Here is a 14,496-nt window from a genome sequence, read left to right on the forward strand (position 1 = left end):
CCATTTGCTGTGGGTGTCTTCTGATTTGGAGGTTGTGGATGTCCTTCCCCCAGGGACACCGCCATTGCCTGAGCTACACACGACTCACCTCCTGTGTCTCTGGAAGGGTCAGGACTGGGGTAAAAGGAAGGAAGCAGATTGACTTACTAAGTTTGTTAGGTTAAATTATAGTGTGTGTGTGTGTGTCTGTGTGTGTCTGTGTGTGTCTGTGTGTGTGCGCACATGTATGTGTATATGTATAGGGAGGTGTCATATTCCAGACAGAGAGGTCTGAGGGCTGTCTCCTTCAGCAGGCCAAGAGCTGACAATACGTGGATCTAGATGAACCTGACAAGAAGGGGTGTGTGCATGTGTGTGTGTGCTTGCGTGCATGCGTGCGCGTGTGTGTTTTGCTTACTTTTGCTTCTCTGGGTGAGTGGCAGCACAACAGAGTTGAGCTGCAGAGACATGGCAATTCCTTGGTCATCTTCTGAGACCCAGGCCCAGCGCTTCGACTAGTCCCATTGCACGGCAAGCCAGCTGGGTGGCCTTCCAGTCCAGCTTCCTTATTCTTCAGATAAGGGACCAGGTGCAGTCTCCCTGTCACAGGGTCAGGCTGTTGTAGATGTAGGATGTGATTACAGTCTGTGAGCCTCTTTATCAGATTCTCCACTGTCACCCTGATCCAGGTCGTCACCTTTCCTCCTCAGGAATGGCTGTCTCCATACCTGGTCTCTCTTTCTTTCTGTGGTTTGTTTTTTCAAGACAGGGTTTCTTTGTGTAGCCCTGGCTGTCCTGGAGCTAGCTCTGTAGGCCAGGCTAGCCTCAAACTCACAGAGCTCCGCCTGCTTCTGCCTCCCAACTACTGGGATTAAAGGCGTGCGCCACCACCACCCCGCTCCATCTCTCATTCTTAAGCTAGAACAGAAACCTAAATCTGTAAACCAAGAGTAAAAAGCAAATCCATTGTTAAAAAAAAAAAAAAGCAAAATCCAGGTGTCCTCTGTTCCCTCCAAAGACCAAAAAAAAAATTTATGGGCTGTGGATGTTGCTCAGTTGGTAGTCTTTACCTAACATACATACACAAAGCCCTGGGTCTGGTCCCCAACACCTTATATACCAGGTGTGCCAGAGCACCCCTGAAAGTCTAGCATTCATGAGACAGGGGTGTTAGTATCATGAGTTTAAAGCCAACCGGAGGTGGCACATAAGAGGACCCTGTTGACAAAACCAAAAGAGAAAGAAAAGAAAAATCCTTGAAGCTCTACCTGGTCCCCGTGTGTCACTGTCTCCCCCCCGGCTCTCTGTACAGCTTAGCCCCTGCAATATCTTTCCTGAAAACTACCCTCCTAGTGAACATCACCTGAAATGCAGAGCTCAAGACTGAGGCCGAAGGCACACAATGCAACAGCGCGGCTCTCTTTCCTACCTCGCTGCCTGGCCGCTCCTCACAGTAGCTTCTGGAACTTGAAGGCTTTTCCTGCACCTCGCAGAATGTGTCCTTAAACTTCCGGAGGAATCCCAGCACTCCGGAAAATGAAGGGTCACTTTATTTATTCAGAGTCAACAGAACCCAGTTTATTAGGCATAGCCTTTTACTGCTGAATGGTTGCCTTGCTGAAATGAGAGATTTTGAAAGAGATTTTACTGGTCTGGCCAAAGAGTTTAGTCAGTAAAAGAGCTTGCCACCAAGCCCAAGGAGCAGAGAGTGATCACCGGAATCCATATGGAGAAGGACAGAACCGATTCCTCCAAGCTGTCTTTACACGCAAATACAAAACAAGCTAATACACGTAAGAAAGATGGGCGGGGCTGGGGGGATTTCACTGAACTCGGGAGGTGGGAAAGAAATATGAAAATTCTAGAAGCATGCCTAAGGTATGCATGTACTCTGCTATCTTGTTTCTCATGGCGGAGGAGGGAGGGCACTGGTCTCAGTTTTCACCCAGATGACCGCTAGGGCCATCAGAAGGACTACACCCTTTGCCAGTCATCCGACTCATCCATACTGAAAAGCTAGAGAAAGGAAGAAGCTCACTGACTTGTGGGTAGGAAGCAAGTGTGGCTTAGGGGAACCCTACACCTGGGTCTAGACTCAAGCTCCCTCATTGCTTTGCTGAGCCACCTAGAAAACTGTGGACCTCCCCAAGTCTTAGCTTCCTTGCTAGAGAGAAGTAGGTGTTTGGGTTTGCCTCATTCCTGGGAAGCCTGGTGAGAGATGAGCTCCTGGATGGATGTACAGCTGGATAAGTAGGTCCCTTTGTAGGGGCGAGATAACATCGACTGCACCTTCTCCCATGGCGTTCGCGTGCCAGATAAAACACAGACTGCTCAGTTAAATGTGACTGTCTGATAATGCAGTAGGGAGTTTCAAGCATGTCACAGATACTGGGAGTGCTGGGATTTGGTTTGGTTTTGTTTTTCATTCTTTTAAAATCATTATTGGGTATGAACCCAGGGCCTTGTATATGACAGATGCCCATCTCTTGCCCACATCCCTTACATGTTTATCTGCCTAATTTAGCAACCCCACAGTGAAGATATACGCCGCCCACATGGCCTGGCCTCCTGGAACTGAGGAAATGCAGGGATCATATAAAGAGACCTGAACGTCTCCAGTCAAAACCAGTCTTGAATTTTCAACCCACCTGAACTAAAAGATAATGATATGATTCCAAGAAATGTGTGGGTGGGTCTGGGGAGAACATGATCCACCACCCCAGTAATGAGACTCCCCAGTGGTCAGGAAGCCCAAGGTAACCTGCCTGTTCCAAGCTTACTTCCAGGCAACAAGAGCCCTCTGGGTAAACCCTGAGAGTTTGAAATAGAGCAGTGTGGAATGCAGTCCGGTTGACTTTAATTGCTTTGAAAGAATCGTGGCCCAGTCAGACCGCATACCAACCAGCCGCCTTTGGGTTTCCTTAACTCACCTCCCTTCCCCTTTCCCTCAGTTTCCCTTGACCTCCTAGGCCCTTCTCTCCCTAACTCTTTCAGATACCAAATCTCAGAAATTTTCGCTCTCCTCTTTAGTCTATAGAAAACTGTATTTTCTCTCATCCTTCCCCTCCTCCCCCATCTTTGAAAATTGCCAGGGAGGAACACTGAATTTCTTCTGGGAAGGCAAACCCAAATAAAACCCAAAATTCAATGATGTCCATGGTAGTCATGAACATATTCCATAATTGCTGCTTTATACACATGTATGTATGTATTCATGCATGAATGAATGTATGTGTAAGTATCTATTTGCAAAGAGACATACGGATTCCCTCTAAGTTTTGGTGCCCCTTTTCCCATTCCCAAGATCACAAGTGCACGTGTCCTGTCAAATGAATTCTGTAGTGAGAGTAAGTGCATTGCCCTGGCTTCATGCTCAGATGCCTCCAATGACCCCTACCTCTAGGGGAAGTCTTGTAAAGTTTCTAGTGCCACCCACTAGTGCCAAGCTGGAGAGAAGACTGTAATGAATGACCCTCTGGGGGTCCGAACGACAGCAGGTTCTAAGGTATATGTATCCCTTCCTTAACAGAAGTGGGACTGTCTGAGGCCTCTTGCACAGAGAGCGGTCAGGAGAGAAATGAGCAGGTGCATGGAGAACAAGGCAACCCACCTTGCCCTTCTGTCGTAGCTAGCAAAGGCTATAAGTCTCAGCCTGCAGTCCACGGTTGGAGACCTGTGATAAGAATGGGAAAAAGGGTGTGGAGTGGAGGCCAACCCACAGCACCTGGAGAAGACTGACGGGCATGATCGAGTTCAATCCACTTGATTCAGAGCAGAGGTTAAATACAGGCGGTAGTCCTGCTTTTTCTGGAAATCTGTCTGGGAGAGACTGACTTATCACTAAACCGTAGAGTGTAAGTTGTACCAAAGACTTCCGTGATAGCCCGGAATGAAGTATAACAAAGGTTTATTTATTCGGGGATAAACTCACAGTAAGGGTAGCAATCCGTAGTCCTCTACATGAATTGGGAACTGGAACCGAATCCAGCAGAAAAGAGGGCATGCACACTTTTCATCTGCACACATAGTACGAGACCATGCCCAAGGTGGGCCAGTATCCTAAAGACTATTGGCTGAAGAGTTTCCACAACAGTAGAGGGACTTGAAGCCTGCTCAGAGGCCCTCCCCAGGGTGTTAAAATCCCAGAACTTTATTACCATTGAGCAAATCTAGGTATATATTATAATAAAGTGAGAAACAGAACATGGTGTCAGGACAGAGGGAACAGGGAAACCCAGCTACGGATGCTATTTTTAAGGTCTTTTTAGAAAGGTGCCTTGAAGGTAGAGACTGGCTTCCATATTAGTCCCACCCCATTTCTCTCTGGTATTCTCGTGCAAAGCCACACCTTTTTGGTAATCTTTGTTTGTTTGTTTGTTTGTTTTGTTTTGTTTTGGGGGGACAGGATTTCTCTGTGTTGCTTTGAAGCTCAGTTTGTAGACCAGGCTGGCCTTGAATTTAACAGAGATCTTCCAGCCTCTTCCTCCCAAGTGCTGGGATTATAGGTTTGCACCACGACCCCCTGGCTATTTTCCAGGTAATCTTAACAGTAGGTAAATACCATCCAACCTTGGTGTGGAAACTCTGAGGATTATCATCTGTTGAATGTCTAAGAGCAGGCCAAGCCTGGGTTGACAGTGATGGTTGCTTCCCTCTGAGGTGGGACTCTCTATAAGTGGGCCCTCCTTAAATGACCCTCAGTCACAGGGCTGACCTTCTAAATCAATCCACTCACTCTCAGTAGCAAGGAAGGGTAGCTCCAGGGCCTGTGGTCCTTCATTCATCCCCACACTTTCTACTGCTTGGTATGGAGGAACTGAACTGTCCCCATGGGTTGCTTATGTATTCTCGGGGGCACTACGCACCAGGTAAGACCTCCCCCACCCTCTTTACCACCTGCCTGAGCTAGGAACGCAGTTTGAGGTTTGAAGCCTGAAAAGACTCCAAGGAGGTGGTGTTAGCAGACACCAGGCAGGCCACAACCCCCTATGACACAAGGAGAGAGGTTCCTTCCGCAGAGAGGGGACTGAGGAAACCATGGGGTGAAGGGTAAGGGGGTCTGAAGTCAGAGCTGGGATTCTCATTCCATCTGTAGGTTGTTAAGCCAGGTTCGGGCTGTGGCTTCCTTGTTTGTGTGATGGGGAGGCAGCAGGTGTGTCTTCCAGGTGTCAGGATACACGAATGGCAGTAAGCATGGGCACAGCTAACTGGGCGCATAGAAGGGGCTGTCATTCCTGGCTGCATGGGAGTCAGTGACGGCTGGAGACTGGGAACGTGTCTCATGTGTTCCTTTATTTTCTGTTCCCCTACGTGCACCAGTAAAGTTTTCAGGCACACCTCCAGTCTTTTGAGATAGAATTATGTTTGAAGAAAGTAAGACAGAAGGAAATTAAAAAAACATTTGATGAAGCCGGGGGTGTGTTTAACAGTGGAAACACATGTCACACATCTGTGTACTTAGATCTGCACTTCCTGGGGACAACACAAGAGGGAAGCAGGTCCCAAATTATGAGTTTCAGCGTCCAGCGGATTAAAACAAGCCCGTCACTAAGAGGGATGGGGGCCCACTCTGGAAGCCATGTAACCGTGCATCTCACACTGGTGGAGACAGTGGAGACTCCTTCTCAGCGACATTCCTTATGGTCCTTTGGGGATCTGCTGAGGGGCCCACCTCAGCTGCGAGAGGGAGTGATGTACCAGAAAGCTCGCTTCTCGTTGAAGCCTGAGGCACACATGGCCGCTGCTTTCTGGGCTCACCCTCTCTGGAAATCGAGACTCCCCTTTAGGAAACAAGCGCTGTGCTCCTTGGTGGGGGCGGAGGGGCTGGAGCTTCTCCTTCATGGGGCTGAGTGAGGAACCCCTTAGCTGCTTCTGCCTTAAGTTGCACACAGTACATTAGGAAGCCACCCAGGAGCTGGCCTTGTCAATGGCGCAGGCCCACAAACAGAACCCGTACTCTGAAAAGGTAGGCAGGTGTGGCTTTGCTAGCTTGGGGCCTGCTGCTCCTTGCCGCTTGCTATATAGCCTATGTCTGACTCATGTTCGCTCTGGCTTACAAGTCTTTTTGGCTTTCTTCTGCTCTCTTGGTGCCCTGAGGTATTCTAGCTGTTTCTGCCCCACCTACCCATCTCTGCCTTCTCTGATCCAGCTCCCAAGAGAAAGACCTGAGCTGACCTTGCATTCTTTTCGTGCTGAGCCACACGGGGACCCCCTTCAACCAAGAGATGGGTGTCTTTAGAATAAGCGCCATTCTGGTGCTTATTTGAAGTTGTGAGGTCACAGGGCATGTCTGATACCCCCTTTCCCATGGAAGGGCAGAGAGGGCAGTGCCCCTTAGTAGATGCCCCGGGCATGGGTTCTGGACATGTCTAGCACTTTGGACACAGGTCTTGAGCGGATTGTGGTCCTTCTAATCTATGCTCCCTTTGGGCATTTACAGGCTAGATGTGGAATTCCAGTTCCCACCATGGCTTGTGCGCCTATTAATTCATGAAATGGGATTGTGAAAACGGACACTACCAAGGGCTTTGTCTCAGCTTTTGCTCTCTGGATGATGGGTGACAACAGACCCTCAGACCACCCCAGGCCTGGGGAATTTCTCAACATCTGCCTGGAAGACAACCTACAGCCCTACCCAGAGACATGTCCGAATGAAATATGTGGCCATCCAGGTCCTTCCGAGCCTTGCCAGGAACACCCCTGGCCCTTTGACCCCCCAGAATCCACCAGGCCTGATGCTCATCTCGGTAGCTCTGATGCGGAGCCTACTCGCCTGGGAAGTTACTCTTTCCAGGGGGAGGCCAGGCAGACGCCAGCTTCGCCGCAGCCGACGGGGGACAGCTGCTCTTTGGAGAGCCCGCAGCAGAACCAGAGCTCGTCCGCACAGGTGGTGTTCTGGGCTGGCATCCTGCAGGCCCAGATGTGTGTCCTGGACTTGGAGGAGGAGCTGGAGAAAACAGAGGGACTCAGAGCGGAACTGAGGTGCTGCATCCCCCCACCTTCTAAGGACTTCCTTGGTGATGTAGGCCTGAACCCCAGCCTGCCCAAGGAGGATGAAGACTCTGGAGATGACGGTGGTGAGCCTGAGGAGGAGAACCAGGCCTGGCCCAGGGGGCAGATGCCAGGCTCCTCCCCAGAGTGGGGTGCTGAGGAGGACAGCATCTTCTTTGACAATCCCCTCTTCCTGGAGAGCCCCGAGTCAGACACCAGCACTGAAGGAGAATGTTTTTCCTGGGGGTACCCAGATCCCCACCCAGAGATGAAGTCTCAGAGTCCTCAGGCCCTGGATTCTTCACTCCAAGAAGGCACAGGGCTCTGGAGGCCAGAAAGTGAGCTGGATTTGGGGAGCAACACTGCTGATCATAGTGGGTGTGCCACCCCTCCATTCCCTGTGCCTTCCTATAAGCTGCACCCCTGCTTGGCCGTAGGGTCCACTGAGGGGGCTCCCACGGTACCTCCTGATCTGGAGGGTGAGGTAAGTTAGCTGAGGAAGCCAGCTGAGGGCTATGCTGGGGACATGGCAAGGAGGGCCTTCCTCAGGGGGCACAAGCCCAGGACACTGTTCAGAAGGTAGAGTTTGGGGAGATCTAGGGTGAGAGAACATCAAACTGACTTGTGTGGATGCAATTGGGGAGACAGCTCAGTGGTAAAGTTCATGGACCTGAGAACCCATGTAAAAGCTGGGTGTGGCAATGCACACCTATACCTATCACCCAGCACTGGAGGGAAGAGTGTGGAGACAGGGGAATCCAGGATCTGAGAGGCCAGCCAGTCTAGCCAAAATGGCAAGCCCCGGGTTTAATAAGAGATACTCTGCCTAAAAATAAGGTAGAATTCTACAGAGGAAGACACTAACATCAACCTCTGTCTTCTACATGTTGGGCATGCTCACCTGAAAGCATCACGAGAGAGAGAGAGAGAGAGAGAGAGAGAGAGAGAGAGAGAGAGAGAGAGCATATAGAAATATGTCCTTCTGTACAGCACAGATACACAGACACATAGACACAGACACACATACATCCTCTCACACACAAAGATCAACTCATGTAGACTTCAGAATAATGCGAGATTTTATCAGTACAATAATGTCGTTTGGAACACAGAGGCTCTTAACTCCATTAGTCTCCATGTTACCAGCTTCAAGGAGCTAAGACTAGATGATTGGCTTAGAGAACAGGCAACACCCCCTTCATGGTGTTCCAAGCCTTTCTGGGATCCTCCCTCCTACCTCCCAGGCATCTCCAGCTGTCACGGAGCTGCCTAAGAAGACCTTTGTCCCCAAACACAGAGCTGTCTATGTCAGGAGACTTGTCCTCTCTTTTGAGAGATTTTCTTCTTACTCAAGCTCAGAGCCTTCATTTTCCTGTTGGGCAGGGTCAGTAGATCAGGCCCTCATGACAATGACATAGGAGCCTTGATATCAATCAGGAGCCTTGATTTCAATCTATTGTCACAAGCTATAGGAGGCCAGCAGGGGACAGTTTTCCGAGAATTCTCTGCTTTATAGATAAGGGGAACTGAAGATGGCAGAGAAGGCTGTAACCTTCTAATCTCTCCACTCCCAAAGAACGGTGGTGATCAGAGGCCTGCAGTCTTTTGGCGATGCCTCGTCCCAGGACCTCCTTCCAAGACTCTAGGTCTTTAGAGGGAAGCCTGGGAACCCTGCCCGGGTGGGGCTGGCTATCATCCTTCCTGTGACACATCTCATCTGGGGTGGGAGCAGCCACACGTGGAGCCATCTAGGCAACCTATGAGGAGGAAAGGTCTTAGAGGGAATGGGGAAGGGCCTGGAACAATTTTGTGGGCAAATCGAATGTTCCTTCTTTCAGACTTCTCTGGAAGATGGTCTTAGCCCTGGCTCACCTAAGGCACCCTCCGCGAACCACAAATTGATCCAGGAATCAGATAACTTTGGATTTGACCTTAGACCTGCCATCACCACGTGTCCTATGCAGCCTTGGGTAAGTCTCTTCCCCTGTATGCCTTACCTTCTCTGTCGGTGAAGAACCCTCGCCGCACTGCTTTCCAGGGATCCTATGGCATGGTGCCTCTCCCCATCCACAGTTCCTCTTCCGAAATGAAAACCCAGACTGTTGTCCATGGGCTTTGGGAGAAGGGAGGGGCTTCCATGCAGTCTTGACATTGTTCATTCCAGCTCTTCCCATTCTTCTCTATTATTTCCTTTGACTCCCAGGGCTCACAGACACCCCAGAGCCTCTCGGATCTGGCTCCGCCCATATTTAAGGACCAGCAGACAGAAGATCCTTCCTGGCCTCAGGAACCTCTTATCTCCCAGAACGGAGGTGAGACCCAGTGTGGGGATCTGGGAAACTGAGAGGTGGGGGTGCTTTGGAATTCAGAGTGGAGACAAATTCCTTGTTGGAGTCATTGTACTGTGTTGGAGCCAGATTAATTCTTCTGTGCCTTCATAAATAAAATGAGCTTTCCAATACTGATAGAATGAAGGACTATACACAAGACCCAGGATTTCTCTTGTCTGGGTCTTACTGGCTCAGCAAAAGTCCTGAATCCTGAGATGTCTGGGGGCATCGTGCCCAGTTCCAGGGAGGTACCCAAGGGAAGGAGGTCTGGAGGCAGCGGCCAGCTGTTCTCCTGCCTCCAGCCCTGAGCATGCTCATTCCTGCTATTCTTCAGGTGAGAAGGATGCTGGCTGCTTCCAGGAGCCCATACCCTGCACTTTGGCCCATTGGGGGAGCCAAGCCTCTTCACTGGAGCCCAGGTGCCCAGAATCCGAGGGCCACCCTAGGCCCTGCCCCGTGTCTTCCCCGGAGGGCAGTCCACAAGTCCAGCTCCATAGCTCCAAGTCGCCACAGGATGCCTCACACTCTTTGCTCCTGGAGGAAGATGAATCCGAGTTAAGTTCCCAGAAGATAGAGGAGACAGAGGAGACCCCAAACCTAAGGCAGGAGGCAGAGTGTGAAGATCCAGCCAGGACTGAGGAAGCGTCAGCTGCCTGGAACCATGTTCGCTTGACTTCTACAGAAGGGTGAGTCTCGGGCTAGCTGACTCCTGGGCCCTTCCTTGTCTTGTGATAAGAATGCCCTGGTTTGAGTGGAGCATGAGAAACGCACTTTGAATTGAATGTACTTCAGTCTATGGATTATATGGGATTACATGAGCACACTTTCAGAATTACTGGAATGTTTAAAAGCGGAGAGTTACAGAGAGTCAAGACTTAAACATATAGAAGCAGAATCATTAGTGTCCCCAGCCAAACACCAGGAAGGGATGAAGGGAGGAAGTCTGGGGACCCTGACTGAAGCTCTGTAAAGGCTTGGAGGATTGTGGGTAGGAGCTAGTGAGTAGTGAATAGGGATTAAAGGCTGTTTGTGAACTTGGTGTTAATGGGGGAACTTCACTAACGTGTCTAGGCCCAGGTGCTGCCTGGATCTCAGCAAGGGAACTCTGGACTGGAACTGGTAGACTATATCTCAGAGCCCACAGCAGGAATTGTGTAACCTCAGAACTGCAGCCATAGGTAGGAACAAGTCCACAAAAAAAGCCTACTGAGGTACCAGCACGCTGCTTCTAGGCGTTCAGCCCCTCTGAGTCTAGATAGGAAAAGGGTTTTTCTTCTGGATTACTAAATAGGGGCCATGTTAAAGAGATTAACAGAAGCCAGTTGGGGCTCAGACCATGAACCCAATAGTGTGTCAACTACAGGGTGGACCCTGCTCCTGTTTCAGGACCCTTGGGTGGTAGCAATAGAATTGTCAGTTGGTGTCACAATCAAAAAACTATCCTTTTTGTGTGAATCTGGAAGCCTTGTTGCCCTGGAGCCTCTTGGAGGCGAGGTAACCATGGAAGACTTGAAATCTGAAAAGAGGGGTTCATTGTACCAAAGATGAAAGCAAATCCCATCCCAGGCCAAAGCAAGACAGTTCACCTAAAATGACAACCTTCCAGAGAAAATGAAGGAAAAACAGGAATAACTTGGACTTTACCTGGGTAGATGACACCAAATACAGTATAAATAAAGTTAGTATCCTGTTTAACAGTAGGAATTCTGATTTCTCCGGCCTCACTCTCTTATACTTGACTTTTCATAGTAAGAACGTGAAGACGTTTTTATTTTTTTTTTTTTTTTTTGTTTTTTTTTTTTGTTTTTCGAGACAGGGTTTCCCTGTAGTTTCTAGAGCCTGTCCTGGAGCTAGCTCTTGTAGACCAGGCTGGCCTCGAACTCAGAGATCCGCCTGCCTCTGCCTCCCGAGTGCTGGGATTAAAGGCGTGCGCCACCACCGCCCGGCTGTGAAGACGTTTTTAAACTATAGCTTTATGGAGCTAATAAACTCATATAGCATATGATTCGCTGATTTAAAGTACACAATTCCACATTATAAAGTGTTTCCCCCAACACACCTTCCTATCTAGACAGAGTCTTAGCAACAATACTATTGACTAAGTTGCTTGTTAAATCATATTTTAGGGCTTTCTTGATTGGCTATCCAGATGATCCTCTCTAGATGGGATGAGTGCCTAGCTATTCTTACTTCATCTTCAGCGGCTCAGTGGGCTTGCCCCTCCCCACCGTTGCTGGTTTTCCTTTTGACTTCTACAGACTTCTAGCACTGCTTTCATGGACTTCATGAAATCCCGGTGCTTTGAATTTCACCTTTCAGAGACTCTCTGTTGTATTTATGCTCCGTATGCATTTATGTTGTGTCTATTACCGAGGGGTGGGATGTTGAGGAGGCTTAGGAAGCAGGGAGTTACCAGCGAAGCACCCACCGCTCCCCCCCCTCCCCCGACCCACACGTTGGTGTGGAGGAGGCTGCTGGGTGAATTTCAATGATCAGCTATGTCTCAGTGACTTTTTCCAGGTTAGCCCTACCTGTTCTACTCTCTAGCAGGAAATCCAGATAATGAATATGTAAATGCCCACAACACCAGACATCTGGTTGTAAGGCTTCAGGGGACCGGGCATGAGGCAGGGCTGGGATTGAGAATCTTAGTTTCAGGTGTTCGCTGTGATGTGGCTTGCCTGGGTCTGTTTAGGCCTATCCTGTACGTCCCCAGCCAGTCAAATGGTAAAGGCTGTCAGGCAGAAAAGGGGCACCTCAGAAACCTCCTCTGACTCCTCCAGTTTTTTGCCATTCCTAAAAGCCAGACTCCCTGCTCTCAACATGATCCTCACACCTTATGTCCACCGGGGCTTTAGAGTTGGGTATGGGGCTGAGGCTGGGGCGTAGAGGCATAAGGATGGCTGCAGATAGGGAAGTAATCCTACCTGTCTAAGGGAGGGCTCCTAGTGCTGCGAAGAAAGACCATGACCAAAGAAATCTGGGGAGGAAGGGGTTGATTCGGCTTACGCTTCCACGGCACTGTGGCACTGTTCATCACGAGGGAAGTCAGGACAGGAACCCAAACAGGGCAGGATCCTGGAGGGAGGAGCTAATGATGAGGAGGGGAGGGAGCTGCTTACCGGCTTGCTTCCATGGCTTTGTTCAACCGGCTTTCTTACAGAACCCAGGACCACCAGCCCAGGGATGATACCAATCATCATGGTGGTGGGCCCTCCCCCATCAATCACTGATTAAGAAAATGCCTTGTAACTGATCTCACAGAGGCATTTTCTCAGCTGAGGCTCCCTCCTTTCAGATGACTCTAGTTTGGCTCAAGTTGATATAAAACTAGTCAGGACACTACCTCCACAGACCACTGAGGTCCTTAAAGGACCTCCCACCAAAGGTGAGATAAGCTTGAGACATCTTTGTGGCTTAACCTGGGCAAGCGTGGCACCAGCTCGGCTCTAATCCTCTGGGTCTTGTTTCACTGCCTCTTCTCCGAGATCTCCAGCCCAGCCCGACTCTGATTCAGTCTCTTCATGCTGAGGACCTGGGTTCAGCTTCTCCAGAACCCACCGGTCAAGGCCCGGGCATCATAGTTCTAACCCTGAGCTCTGGCCACTCCTTCCTATGTCCTTGGAGGACACTTAACATGCATGTCTGCACAAGTGTGAGTCTGAGGACACCAATGGACTTTTCTAGGCTTCCTGAGAGCCCCATGCCCCAAGCTCAATCTCCAGAGAAAGGCTGGAGGCCATCATCTGGAGTCAAGTTGGCTAATAACATCAGAAATGACAAGGAAGCCTGGGACCTAGCCTTGCGTCTCTACCACCTGGATGGTTTCCGGAAGTCTGAAGTGGCTGCCCACCTACGCAAGAAGTAAGGAGCTTTTGAGACACAAGGGTAAGGCAGTAACAGGAGGGAGCTACCCATAGGCTTCCTCCACTGACCATCTCTCTCTTCCCCTTCCCTGACCAATGTCCCCTTTGTTTACCCCCCTCCAGCCTTATCGCTGCCATCACTACCTCTGATCCCTTTATCTCCATCCTGGCTCCTCCCCACCCCCATTCTTGGCCAGCTCTGCTTCTTCTCAGTTTCACTTGAAACTCCTGACTCCTCCCCCTGCCCATCCCAGACCCCACATGGCCTGTTGCAACACTGATCCAAGTAGCAGGGCCAGGCTAGCCACTGACTACTCTCTTGGGACCTGACACCTAGCTTGGTTATACCTTTCTCTCATTTAGCTCTTGCCACCCTTAGTCCCCTCTGTACCTACAGCTCAGTCTGATCCCTGTAACATGAGGGCCTGCTTTTTTGAGGTTTCTGTCCTGCCCAGTTCCCATAGCCGATAAGCCCCAAAGAAGTTACACAGTCTGCATTAGTGATAAACTGATTGGCCCATTAGCTTAGGCTTCTTATTAGCTCTTGTCACTTATATTAACCCATTATCCTTATCTATGTTAGCCACATAGCTCAGTACCTTTTTCAGCAGGGCAGGTCATATCCTGCTTCTTCGGTGATCTGGGTAGAACTGGGAAGAATGGGCTTTCTCCTTCCCAGAATTCTCCTGTCCTCATCACCTAACCTCTACTTCCTGTCTGGTTGACCCGCCTATACTTCCTGCCTGGCCAATCAGCGTTTATTTAAAACATGATTGACAGAATACAGACAATTCTCCCGCACCAGATCCCCAGCACCTTCTTTATTGCCCTCTACAGCAATGACTTCAGCAGGGCTGTGGCTGAAGCATACTTATCCTTCTTCCAGTTCGAAGGACAGAACCTGGACCGAGCCCTCCGGTAAGGCCCTCTGGCCCTTTAAGGAGGCAGGACTTGGGTGTGTGGGTGGTTAGGGACAGCTGCAGGGCAGTGGTCCCAAGCTCCTGGGAGGATGTGGCTCTGCTTAATCCTGGTTTTCCTGGGCAGGGGTTTCCTTCAGGCCCTGGTGCTCAGTGGAGAGACTCAGGAACGGGAACGGATTCTTTATCAGTTTTCCAAACGCTTCCATTACTGCAATCCTGGAGCCTTCCCCTCAGTAGGTATGGAGGGTGGGTCCGAGAGTGAGTCCGAAGGACTTTGGGGGTGGCATCAAAATAACCTGTGTTTACTTAGGGTTTGTTGGGCAGCAGCTGCTGGGAGGTGTTGGGGAGAAATGGAGGGGAGTCACCCTTAGTGTGGGCAGAAGCCACAGAAGTCCGGATTCCAATGAGCTC

General features: G+C 50.0%; 1 protein-coding gene across 4 annotated transcripts in view; it reads left to right on the plus strand.

Annotated features, from left to right (window-relative positions):
- The window catches only part of Psd4 (pleckstrin and Sec7 domain containing 4), a 38,048-nt gene that overhangs the window by 16,072 nt on the left and 7,480 nt on the right, over positions 1-14,496 (plus strand). For all 4 annotated transcript variants that reach the window (XM_038336658.1, XM_038336662.1, XM_038336661.1 and 1 more), the window contains 7 exons: positions 6,419-7,453; positions 8,808-8,939; positions 9,173-9,281; positions 9,634-9,985; positions 12,987-13,163; positions 14,003-14,083; positions 14,210-14,322. In XM_038336658.1, the coding sequence (XP_038192586.1) occupies positions 6,530-7,453; positions 8,808-8,939; positions 9,173-9,281; positions 9,634-9,985; positions 12,987-13,163; positions 14,003-14,083; positions 14,210-14,322 (1,888 nt within the window). In that variant the 5' untranslated portion in view covers positions 6,419-6,529. The remainder of the gene's footprint in view (positions 1-6,418; positions 7,454-8,807; positions 8,940-9,172; positions 9,282-9,633; positions 9,986-12,986; positions 13,164-14,002; positions 14,084-14,209; positions 14,323-14,496) is intronic.

The sequence above is a fragment of the Arvicola amphibius genome, chromosome 7 (genome assembly GCF_903992535.2).
Source record: "Arvicola amphibius chromosome 7, mArvAmp1.2, whole genome shotgun sequence".
Classification (NCBI taxonomy): Eukaryota; Metazoa; Chordata; class Mammalia; order Rodentia; family Cricetidae; genus Arvicola; species Arvicola amphibius.